Source organism: Phocoena sinus, chromosome 11, assembly GCF_008692025.1.
Source record: "Phocoena sinus isolate mPhoSin1 chromosome 11, mPhoSin1.pri, whole genome shotgun sequence".
NCBI lineage: Eukaryota > Metazoa > Chordata > Mammalia > Artiodactyla > Phocoenidae > Phocoena > Phocoena sinus.
In genome coordinates, this window is record NC_045773.1 from 38,994,416 (window position 1) to 39,007,318 (window position 12,903).

At 42.0% G+C, this 12,903-nt stretch overlaps 1 protein-coding gene across 8 annotated transcripts in view; it reads left to right on the forward strand.

Moving 5' to 3' along the window:
- Positions 1–12,903, forward strand: part of USP4 (ubiquitin specific peptidase 4) — a 55,226-nt gene that overhangs the window by 17,848 nt on the left and 24,475 nt on the right. For 5 of the 8 annotated variants that reach the window (XM_032647734.1, XM_032647740.1, XM_032647738.1 and 2 more), the window contains exons 7-9: positions 8,278–8,418; positions 9,248–9,365; positions 11,217–11,390. In XM_032647734.1, the coding sequence (XP_032503625.1) occupies positions 8,278–8,418; positions 9,248–9,365; positions 11,217–11,390 (433 nt within the window). Of the gene's footprint in view, positions 1–8,277; positions 8,419–9,247; positions 9,366–11,216; positions 11,391–12,903 lie in introns of those variants that run through there. The other 3 variants (XM_032647735.1, XM_032647742.1, XM_032647743.1) reach the window with 3 other exon arrangements.

Sequence of the window (12,903 nt, forward strand, 5' to 3'; positions counted from 1 at the left end):
GTAGATTGCTTTGGGTAATATGATCATTTTCATAATATTGATTCTTCCAGTCCAAGTATACGGTATATCTCTCCATCTGTTTGTGTCATCTTTGACTTCTTTCATCAGTGTCTTCTAGTTTTCTGAGTACAGGTCTTTTACCTCCTTAGGTAGGTTTATTTCTAGGTATTTTATTCTTTTTGTCGCAGTGTTGAATGGGATTGTTTCCTTAATTTCTCCTTCTGATCTTTCGTTGTTAGTGTATAGGAATGCAAGAGATTTCTGTGCATTAATTTTGTATCCTGAAACTTTACCAAATTCATTGATTAGCTCTAGTATTTTTCTGGTGGCATCTTTAGGGTTTTCTGTGTATAGTATCATGTCATCTGCAAACAGTGACAGTTTTACTTCTTCTTTTCCAGTTTGTATTCCTTTTATTTCTTTTTCTTCTCTGATTGCTGTGGCTAGGACTTCCAAAACTATGTTGAATAATAGTGGTGAGAGTGGACATCCTTGTCTTGTTCCTGATCTTAGAGGAAATGCTTTCAGTTTTTTCACCATTGAGAGTGATGTTTGCTGTGGGTTTGTTGTATATGGCCTTTATGATGTTGAGGTAGGTTCCCTCTGTGCCCACTTTCTGGAGAGTTTTTATCATAAATTGTTGTTGAATTTTGTCAAAATCTTTTTCTGCATCTGTTGAGATGATCATATGGTTTTTATTCTTCAGTTTGTTAATATGGTGTATCACATTGATTGATTTGTGTATACTGAAGAATGCTGGCATCCCTGGGATAAATCCCACTTGATCATGGTGTATGATCTTTTTTTTTTTTTTTTTTTTGGCGGTACACGGGCCTCTCACTGTTGTGGCCTCTCCCGTTGCGGAGCACAGGCTCCGGACGCGCAGGCTCAGCGGCCACAGCTCACGGGCCTAGCCCCTCTGTGGCATGTGGGATCTTCCCGGACCGGGGCATGAGCCCATGTCCCCTGCAATGGCAGGCAGACTCTCAACCACTGTGCCACCATGGAAGCCCTATGATCCTCTTAATGTGTTGTTGGATTCTGTTTGCTAATGTTTTGTTGAGGATTTTTGCATCTATATTCATCAGTGATACTGGTCTGTAATTTTCCTTTTTTTGTAGTATCTTTGTCTGGTTTTGGTATCAGGGTGATGGTGACCTCATAGAATGGGTTTGAGAGTGTTCCTTCCTCTGCAATTTTTTAGAAGTTTGGAAAGGATGGGTGTTAGCTCTTCTTTAAATGTTTGATAGAATTCACCTGTGAAGCCATCTGGTCCTGGACTTTTGTTTGTTGGAAGATTGTTAATCACAGTTTCAATTTCGTTACTTGTGATTGGTCTGTTCATATTTTCTATTTCTTCCTGGTTCAGTCTTGGAAGGTTATACCTTTCTAAGAATTTGTCCATTTCTTTCAGGTTGTCCATTTTATTGGCATGGAGTAGCTTGTAGTAGTCTCTTAGGATGCTTTGTATTTCTGCGGTGTCTGTTGTAACTTCTCCTTTTTCATTTCTAATTTTATTGGTTTGAGTCCTTTCCCTCTTTTTCTTAGTGAGTCTGGCTAAAGGTTTATCAGTTTTGTTTATCTTCTCAAAGAACCAGCTTTTAGTTTTATTGATCTTTGCTATTGTTTTCTTTGTTTCTATTTCATTTATTTCTGCTCTGATCTTTATGATTTCTTTCGTTTTACTAACTTTGGGTTTTGTTTGTTCTTCTTTCTCTAGTTCCTTTAGGTGTAAGTTTAGATTGTTTATTTGGGATTTTTCTTGTTTCTTGAGGTAGGCTTGTATTGCTATAAACTTCCCTCTTAGAACTGCTTTTGCTGCATCCCATAGGTTTTGGATCATTGTGTTTTCATTGTCATTTGTCTCTAGGTATTTTTTAATTTCCTCTTTGATTTCTTCAGTGATCTCTTGGTTATTTAGTAATGTATTGTTTAGCCTCCATGTCTTTGTGTTTTTTATGTTTTTATCCCTGTAATTTGTTTCTAAGCTCATAGCGGTGTGGTCGGAAAAGATGCTTGATATGATTTTAGTTTTCTTAAATTTACCAAGGCTTGATTTGTGACCCAGTATGTGATCTATCCTGGAGAATGTTCTGTGCGCACTTGAGAAGAAAGTGTAGGACTTCCCTGGTGGCGCAGTGGTTAAGAATCTGCCTGCTAACACAGAGGACACTGGTTTGAGCTCTGGTCTGGGAAGATCCCACATGCTGCAGAGCAACTAAACCAGTGTACCACAGCTATTGAGCTTGTGCTCTAGAGCTTACGAGCCAGAGCTACTGAGCCCATGTGCCACAACTAATGAACATGCGCACCTGGAGCCCATACTCCGCAACAAGAGGAGCCCCCACAATGAGAAGCCCCCGCTCACTGCAACTAGAGAAAGCCCATGCAGAGCAATGAAGAACCCAACACAGCTAAAAATAACTAAATAACTAAATAACTAAATTTATTTATTAAAAAAAAAGAAAAGTCTTAAAGAAATTAAAAAAAAAGTGTAATCTGCTGTTTTTGGATGGAATATCCTATAAATATCAATTAAATCTATCTGGTCTATTGTGTCATTTAAAGCTTGTGTTTCCTTATTAATTTTATGTGTGGATGATCTGTTCATTGGTGTAAGTGAGGTGTTAAAGTCCCCCACTATTATTGTGTTACTGTTGATTTCATCTTTCATAGCTGTTAGCAGTTGCCTTATGTATTGAAGTGCTCCTATGTTGGGTGCATATATATTTATAATTGTTATATCTTCTTCTTGGATTGATCCCTTGATCATTATGTAGTGTTCTTCCTTGTCTCTTGTAACATTCTTTATTTTAAAGTCTATTTTATCTGATATGAGTATTGCTGCTCCAGCTCTCTTTTGATTTACATTTGCATGGAATATCTTTTTCCATCCCCTCGCTTTCAGTCTTTATGTGTCCCTAGGTCTGAAGTGGGTCTCTTGCAGAGAGCATATATATGGGTCTTGTTTTTGTATGCATTCAGCAAGCCTGTGTCTTTTGGTTGTAGCATGTAATCCATTCACATTTAAGGTAATTATTGATATATATGTTCCTATTACCATTTTCTTTCTTTTTTTAAAAAAATGGTATTTTATTTATTTAATTTATTTTTGACTACTTTGGGTCTTCGTTGCGGCGCACGGGCTTCCTCTAGTTGCGGCAAGCAGGGACTACTCTTCGTTGCAAAGCATGGGCTCTAGGTGTGTGGGCTCAGTAGTTGTGGTTTGTGGGCTCAGTAGTTGTGGCTCACAGGCTCTGTAGTTGTGGCTCATGGGCTCAGTAGTTGTGGCTTGCGGGTTCTAGAGCACAGGCTCAGTAGTTGTGGCACACAGGCCCAGGTGCTCCACAGCATGTGGGATCTTCCTGGACCAGGGCTCGAACCCGTGTCCCCTGCATTGGCAGGCGGATTCTTAACCACTGTGCCACCAGGGAAGCCCCTTACCATTTTCTTAATTTTTATGGGCTTATTTTTGTAGGTCCTTTTCTTCTCTTGTGTTTCCCACTTAGAGAAATTCCTTTAGCATTTGTTGTAGAGCTGGTTTGGTGGTGCTGAATTCTCTTAGCTTTTGCTTGTCTGTAAAGCTTTTGATTTCTCCGTCGAATCTGAATGAGATCCTTGCCGGGTAGAGTAATCGGTTGTAGGTTCTTCCCTTTCATCACTTTAAATATATCATGCCATTCCCTTCTGGCTTGTAGAGTTTCTGCTGAGGAATCAGCTGTTAACCTTATGGGAGTTCCCTTGTATGTTATTTGTCATTTTTCCCTTGTTGCTTTCAGTAATTTTTCTTTAATTTTTGTCAATTTGATTACTATGTGTCTTGGCGTGTTTCTCCTTGGGTTTATCCTGCCTGGGACTCTCTGCACTTCCTGGACTTGGGTGGCTATTTCCTTTCCCATGTTAGGGAAGTTTTAGACTATAATCTCTTCAAATATTTTCTCTGGTCCTTTCTCTTTCTCTTCTTCTTCCTGGACCCCTATAATGCGAATGTTGTTGCATTTAATGTTGTCCTAGAGGTCTCTTAGGCTGTCTTCATTTCTTTTCATTCTTTTTTCTTTATTCTGTTCTGTGGCAGTGAATTCCACCATTCTGTCTTCCAGGTCACTTATCCGTTCTTCTGCCTTAGTTATTCTGCTGTTGATTCCTTCTAGTGTATTTTTCATTTCAGTTATTGTAATGTTCATCTCTGTTGGTTTGTTCATTAATCCTTTTAGATCTTTCTTAAACATTTCTTGCATCTTCTCGATCTTTGCCTCCGTTCTTTTTCCAAGGTTCTGGATCATCTTCACTATCATTATTCTGAATTCTTTTTCTGGAAAGTTGCCTAGCTCCACTTCATTTAGTTGTTTTTCTACGGTTTTATCTTGTTCCTTCATCTGGTACAGAGTCCTCTGGCTTTTCATTTTGTCTATCTGTGAAGGTGGTTTTCCTTCTGTGCTACAACAAAGACCCAACACAGCCAAAAATAAAAGCAAATAAATCAAAAAATTAAAAATAAAATACATGAATAAAATAAAATAAAAAAGGGAAACTCAGGTGGAAGGCAAGAAGGAAGGGAAAAAACAACTGAAAAATATGGTTATTAGTAAACAAGGGAGATTGAATTAAGTCCAGCTATAACAGTAATTAGAATAACTGTAGATGGGTTCAACTCGTTAAAAAGACAAGCTCTCTTGGGCTTCCCTGGTGGCGCAGTGGTTGAGAGTCCGCCTTCTGATGCAGGGGACATGGGTTCGTGCCCCGGTCCAGGAAGATCCTACATGCCGTGGAGCGGCTGGGCCCGTGAGCCATGGACGCTGAGCCTGCACGTCCGGAGCCTGTGCTCCGCAACGGGAGAAGGCCACAACAGTGAGAGGCCCGTATACCGCAAAAAAAAAAAAAAAGACAAGCTCTCAAATCAGACTTTTTTTTTTTTTAAACCAGACCTGTTCAGTAGTACGTTGTCTGTCAGAGACGACACAGGATAAAATTGAGGGAATGGGAAAGTACATCAAGTGAGTATGTCATCCAGGGAAAGACAATGATTGGCTTAATCCTTTTTTTTTAATCCACTTGTAGAATCAATTTTACATATATCCTGACAGGAGAACAGCATAATGAAATTGTTTTCATTCAGCTCCTTTATTCACTAGTGAGAGCCACCTGGTAAACTCTGAGCATTTTCAGATGTTTTTTTCCTTCCTGTGGATTGCTCCAACCTCTGTGTTAGTGCTTCCAAGGTTTTGTATCGATCTGGCCCCATTTTTTCTGTTTCTCGAACTCTTTATTTTATTTTATTTTATAACTTTATTTATTTAATTTTGGCTTCGTTGGGTCTTCGTTGTTGCACACGGGCTTTCTCTAGTTGTGGTGAGTGGGGGCTACTCTTTGTTGCGGTGCAGGGGCTACTGTTTGTTGTGGTGCACCAGCTTCGCATTGCGGTGGCTTTCCTTGTTGTGGAGCACGGGCTCTAGGCGTGTGGGCTTCAGTAGTTGTGGCACGGGAGCTCTAGAGCTCAGGCTCAGTATTTGTGGCGCACGGGCTTAGTTGCTCCATGGCACGTGAGATCTTCCTGGACCAGGGCTCGAACCCTCGTCCCCTGCATTGGCAGGCGGATTCTCAACCACTGAGCCACCAGGAAAGCCCCTCTCTAAAACTCTTTAATTCTCTCTAACTTTACTTGCCTGATGTCTATAAGGCCCAGTTAACTCTGTACCACAGTCCCCTTTAAAGGCTGCTTGCCCAGAGCTGGAAGAAGCCAGTGTTTCTGAAATAGAGATTTGAGTTGCATGCATATGAGGGTTAACACTGTTGGTGGAGGGGGAGATCACAGCTTAGGATGTTGTGAAAGCAGTGAGGATTCTGGCTAAGAGTTGATTGTTGTCTTAATGATAATGCCAGATGCTGGCCTCTGAATACCTGAGGTCAGAGGGTGGGGTTAAAGAGTAGACTCATCCTCAGAGTGGCATTTGGCCTGGAGAACATCTGAGAGGCAAGCAGAGAGCAATGGAGCAAAGAGGGCAGGCATGAATATGTTACAGAGCCTCAGCCATAGGTCAGGGCATGTTTTCGTTGTGATGATAATGACCGGACATGCCTAGGATCAGGAAATATCTCAGTAGAAAGGTGCCAGGAGACCAGAGGCTTAACCACAGTATCTTTTAGGAGCAGTGGGATCCTTATTTGGAGATGTAGCCTCTGTTTTCAGAAAGTTTGTTGCATGAGACTCGGTCACATTTGAGAGTGAGGTCTTGCTTCACGTCAGGCGTTTCCTACCGTTGCCTACTTCCTGGCTTGCAGTGCCCTAGGGTGTGCTCTGAAGTTGCCTGGTGACAAGTGACCAATGCCCAAGCGTTTCTCAGATACAAGTCACTTCTGCACAGAGGTCTTGCTTTTTGATTTGTCTGTCAAAGGTAGAGTAAAAAAACAAACAAGAACTTTGTATTATATAAGTTTTCAAGCATATAAAAAATATCCTTATGTAATCAATGTTGGATTTCTTTTTGACCGAATTTACTCTAAACTACTGGCAGTATTTTCTAGAACATTTTAAACGAATGTCAAATAAAATTTTTCTTTTTATTTTGTTTTTTTAAATTAATTTATTTTTTTGGCCACTCCATGCGGCCTGCAGGATCCCAGTTTGCTGACCAGGGATCAAACCCATGCCCTTGGCAGTGAAGGTGCAGAGTGCTAACCATTGGGCCACAGGGAATTCCCTGTTCTCTTTCATTTCAACCAGAATGTTGTCTGTTTAAGAAGTTGATAGGTCTTAGATATTTGTATTGGCTTTATATGGCTTTTTGCCCTTTTAAGTTCAGGGACTAAAATAAGTTACCAGTGAACAGCTACTAATAAGGGGAGTGTTAAGCCATGTGCCTTGAGGTTCTGTATGTCAGAAATTTAATTTCACTATCTTGTAGTATCTCCAGACCTGAGATAACTGGGTCTGCCATATCAGACCAGTCTTGGGTAGTGACTTTCCTGCCTGCATAGGAGGCTGGGCATACCGGCATCACAGTGGACAGGCCTCAAGTGTATGCTTAAGTCACCTGTGTGGCAGAAGAGAGTGCCCTTGGCTCTGACAAGCCTTACTTAAGGAGCTGCCTGAGTTCTTGGACTCCTTTGCAGCCGAGATGAGGCTCAGTGAAGCAGATGCTCTTCAGGATTGGAGAAGGTGCGTTTCCTTATGGGTGGGTAAGAGGCTGGGGAGCCCTCTTTCCCCCTCCCTTGCTGTGACCACAGAATGTGAAGCAGAACTCAGTTCCTGACGCCCATTTAGGCCCCTGGATAGTTCCCTGACATCTGCCTACAGTGTGGGTACAGGATCACTCATCTTTGTTGCCACGTCCCACTGTCTTCTCAAGGGGAACCCTGGTTGACATCAGATCACATGAGGTTGGGCACTCTGCAGGGACAATGCATCTTAATTATTTTCTGTATTCTAAAAATAACCCCAAATCTAGAAGGAAAATCACAGTTGTACATATTTGAAACAATGCAGACAACTCACTTTCTTCTGCATGTGCCTGTATGAATTTTAGTAGAAAATTTGATAAAATTGATATCAGGTTTTTTTGGGGGGGAGCCGCACCATGCGGCATGTGGGATCTTAATTCCCCAACCAGGGATCGAACCCGTGCCCCCTGCAGTGGAAGCGTGGGGTCTTAACCACTGCACCGACAGGGAAGTCCCGTTTGATATCAATTTAAGATTTGGGCCAATTAGCCCTTGAATTAATTAGTGTGAAAGTAGGAATAAATCTAAAATAAGATGCTGTGAAAAATATTGAAACATGAGTTTGAAACAGAGGTTATTCACATTTGGTAAATTTAAGGAAACAAAAGGAATTTCCTCAAATAGCACAGTGAAACTAAATCGCCATTTTCCTATTCTGTTATACTTATAGCCACCTGTTTAATCTGGGTCAAGTACTTTGGAGGAAATTCATCTCTTATTACCATTTTTCTTTGTCTTTCACTGGTAACTCTTAAAATTTAGGGAAGCTTATCATTTGTAAATCAAACTAGGATGCCCTGAAGATCAACCTTGTGTTTTATCCTACTGAAAGATTCAGTATATGACCATGTGGATGAATGAGACAGGAAGAGCAATTAATTTCTTAACTCTCACTTAAATAAAATTTGTCTTGAATTAGCATGAAAATGGGCTTTTTGCAATTAATTTTAAATAACTGAATACAGAGAACATTTATTTCTTGAGAAGAGACCTAAGGCATTAAGTAGGGCTTGCTTTCTGCAAAATATCAGTAGCATTGTTTCTGCTTCTCTCTCCCAGATCAAGCACTGCGCCTAGCAGAAATTTTACTACCTCTCAAACATCATCAGCAAGTCCCTATTCCTCAGTATCTGCCTCTCCCATTTCAAATGGTGATAGCACTAACACCTCTGGGATGCACAGTTCCGGTGTCAGCAGGGGGTAAGAGCAGGTCCTTTCACTTTGCTTCCTTTCCCGCTGAGTCCTTTCCCAGGCCGTACCTGGACAGCTCCTCTGCTGCTACACTAAGCATAGTGGGATTAGGGCTCCCCATGGGAACATGCTGCATGTGGTTTCTTGCTCCATTTCATACCCACAGTAAATTGTGCCTCCTAGTTCTGATGTACATTGCTTTTCTTCCTGCGAGCTGGTGTTTTCCCCACAGCCTGTCAGTTGGTGGTCATGGAGGTCACTGCATTTGTCTGTGAAGGAATGGGCTGGTTGTCTGGCAGAATAGCTACGCGGGGATGATTGTTGGCTGTGGGAGGACCCTGCCTGTTTCCCCTCCGCATGGCTGTGATCCTTTCTCCGAGAGTTTCAGGAGCACCTGCCATATAGCACAGACAGGGTGGAAGAGGAAGGTCAGGAGAGAGAGAGAGAGTGCCTGCACACTCAGGCACAGTCAAGACTGAGTGTGGCCTGGTGGGTGGCGGCAGGTGCAAGCTTTGATCTTGGTAACCAGTGTTCTTCCCCGAAGTCACCTGGCAGTTAGCCTTCTGGAGGGATATAAAATTAACATTTGCCAAAGCCTGAGAGCAGAGGATTCAAACAGCATTTCTCCCCTTAAGGATGTGCTCACCACCCGTTGTCATGTCAAATCAAGACAGGGGGTTGGGGGGGCTGGAGGGCTGGGGAGGGGAGTAAAGAGACCTTGTCTCACGGGGTTATTATCAAGTGAGAATTCTAGAGGCCCCGGCAGAGCCCCAAAAGGCATCCTGAGGGCATGTGAACAGCACTCACTTTTATTGCTGATGTGGGTTATGTTTTCCAGTGGATCTGGCTTCTCTGCTTCGTATAATTGTCAGGAGTCCCCATCAACTCATGTACAACCTGGGCTCTGTGGACTTGGAAACCTGGGAAACACCTGCTTCATGAACTCCGCCTTGCAGGTAGAGGGCAGAGCTGCCATCTCAATAGCACTGTGTCTTCACAGTACTTGAGGCTCAGGTGGGAGTGGCCTCTAAGGTGTTGGGAGGATCTTCTCCTAGGGGTCCCTAACGACCCTTTGTTAGTACTTCAGGAATCCCTGCCAAGGTACGTCCCACTGGGTAGTACAGAATGGCCTCGTCAGTGTTCCTGGCCTCAAAATGTCTTCTTAATCAGTTCTAGGTTTGATTTTACAGTAAAAGTATGTTGAATTTTGTTGACCATTGGGGAATGATCTCAGAAAGTACTGGAATACTTGCCTGGTTGGTCTCTAATGGGATGAGAACTCACAGCAGCTGGTACTAAGCCAAATTATTCCTGCTTGAAGTTGACCATCTTTTCACCAGTGAGCCATCTCACCTCATGCCCCTGCTTGGAGAAAATCCTAAAATCCTCCCTTTGAAACCTCATTTATTCATCCATCAAATATTTTTTGGGCACATACTATGTGATGGTACTGTTTTGGGCATGGGCTGGAGTTAGGGTCCAACTACAAAGTTAGGAGGGCACAGTCCTTAGTACTGCCTTCACTTCTGACACCAGCTGCAAATTTGGGGCTCCCTACACCCTCGGTTTTGTTAATTTGCTAGAAAGACTTGTAGACTCACTTAAAAGTAATTATACTCACAGTTATGGTATGTTATAGGGAAAGGATATAGATTTAAAATTAGGCAAGGTTAAGAAGGGAGTAGCGCAGAGTCTAGGAGGGTTCTCAGTGCAGAGCTTCTGTTGCCCTCTTCCAGTGGAGTCAGGATGCTTTACTTTCTTGGCATTGATGTGTAACAGTAGGCATGCAGCATTGCCAGGTATGAAAACTCACTTGAGTTTTGGTGTCCAGAATTTTTATTGGGGCATTATTATATGGCATGACTGATTGGTTGCCCAGTGGTTAAAGAGAAAATTCTTGTGAATTGGTGAATGTATTCAAAGATTTAAGGCAGAAATACCAATCATGCCTATCTTCTTTCAGCACCCCAGATCATTTTACAAGGCAGGATACTCTGATACCAAAATATGACAAGGAATTTCTAAAGAAAATTTTAGACTATCGTATCTCATAACTGTAGACACAAATAATGTAGATAAAATTTTAGCAAATCAAAATCAATGATATCTAAATAAAAGTGGTAACACATAACAAGTAGGTGTGGTTTGTGCTAGGAAAACCAGGTTGGTTTAACACCTGAAAAATTAATCAGTCTTTTAACACAGTAACAGAATGAAGGAGAAAACCATGTGATCATCTCTGTAGATGTAGGAAAACTCATTTGATAGAATCCAATACGCACCTTCATTTTTTAATTTAAGGAGTTAAAATTAGTATACACAGGTACAATATTATTTATTGTTTTTTCTAATTATCCTGATTTTCCCCACCCAGAGTGTTTTGGCTCTAGTAAAGCATTTTGCCTTCGGCTTACTTATATTTTGTCTTCTCATGAAATAGTGTAATGTCGCAGTCACTTCCAATGAAAAAAAATATCATCTTAAAATTATTATCTTCCACTGAATAGAAAATTACTGTGTGTCAGGCATTTGGGATATACAGCTTTTGCCCTCAGAGAGCTTGTCTCAGAAACAATTCTTAGGCAGTAAGTGTGAGCTCCCTCCAAAACAGTGTCCCTGGGAGGCTAGTCACAATGTGGCCACCAGCCGCTGGGAGGCTGTGCCTTACTGTTATGAGCCCTTCAGAGAATCTGCTGAGCACTTCATTTTGTTGGCGTGACCCTCACTGGTCGTTTAGAACTGGGTTTATCTTGTGTCTCTGTGTGCTCTCCAGAAGTGGTGTAAGCTGTGATCGTGTTCTCTTTCAGTGCTTAAGCAACACTGCACCACTGACCGACTACTTTCTCAAAGATGAGTATGAGGCTGAAATCAACAGGGACAACCCTCTGGGAATGAAAGGGGAAATTGCAGAGGCCTATGCAGAGCTCATTAAGCAGATGTGGTCTGGAAGGGATGCTCATGTGGCACCTCGCATGTTCAAAGTAGGTTGACGTATATACTTCCTTTTTCCTATTTTGGGGAGAGTGGTTTCGTGTTGTAATGAAGCATTCCTTTACTGCATTTTGGGATTAAGATGGGCTCCGAGACTAAAAGCACTACGTGATCAGATCCTTCTTTTCTGTTCAGTCATTTAGCACACACTTAAGTGACTCAGCCCCCACCTCTGGGCCGAGGATACTTCAGATAATCATTTGTATTGTAAGCTGCTTGTTCAGAATGCTGTATTCTACAGTGGCATTCTTTTTTTTTTTTTTTCTTTAAGTTTTTTTGATGTGGACCATGTTCAAAGTCTACTGAATTTGTTACAATATTGCTTCTGTTTTATGTTTTGGTTTTTTGGCTGCGAGGCATGTGGGATCTTAGCTCCCTGACCAGGATCGAACCCACACCGCCTACACTGGAAGGTGAAGTCTTAACCACTGGAGCATCAGGGAAGTCCCTACAGTGGCATTCTTTAAATGGTTGACACCCTAAGCCAGACCATAAAAATTCAGTCAAATTTCCAGTATCATCTGAAGGGTGCTCCCAGGTTCTCTGAGGCTGGAACGTATACCAACTGTGGTTTGAGTTGGGTCCCCTAAGTTAGGAATTGGGCTGACATTGTCGGATGTTGGTATGAGGGACAGTTCTCACTTGGGTCCCTCAGCTAGGAAGATGGGAAGATGGGTGAACTGCATTGGGCACTTGGAGCACCTCAACCTTCCATTGCCCTGAATGTTTTTCGCTGCTGAGGGGGAAGTGCCTTGCCTCCATGTGTTGAAATCTGGAAATCCTGTTTGGTTCAAGGAGCCTTCATGAAGCATCTGATTCACAGAGGAAAAAAAATATAGCACCTAAGCTCAATGAGAAAATTAAAATCTTAGATTGTTTATTGAAATTGAATACAAATTCTTTTCATTCCCATGGTCACATTAATCCCTGGGAAATATATGCAAATTACTATTCCCAGAGTTTCTGTTTCTGAAGGTCTAGGGTGGGGCCTGAGAAGGTGCATTTCTGTCAAGCTCTCAGATGATGCTAATGCCACTAGTTGGGCACTGCACGCTGAGGATCAGTAGTGTAGAGCAATACAAGGCAGACACCTACTTAGGGCTAGGAGGGCTCTTATGTACAGTGCTCTTATTTAGGGCTAGGAGGATTCCTCTGGCTGATGCAGGTACCATTTGTAAACTTCTTAGGGAGACTCTGAACCAAAGAAGGTGGTTGGAGAGGGATTCGTGTCTGTACTTAGGAGATGTGGCTACTGAGGGAGTCACTCTTTACTCCTCTCTTAGGGTAGTGGCCCGGGTTCCAAGTCTGTAGTTGTCCTGGATTTCAGATCTTAGCTCTCTTCTCTCTGGTAGGAACTGCTGACCTTTAGGCCCTTGAGGAGTTAATCAGGCTACCTGGAGCAAGGGTGTTCTCCCTTACAGTACCAGCAGACTGCAAATTTATTTATTTATTTATTTAAAAAATAAATTTATTTAGTTATTTTATTTATTTTTGGCTGTGTTG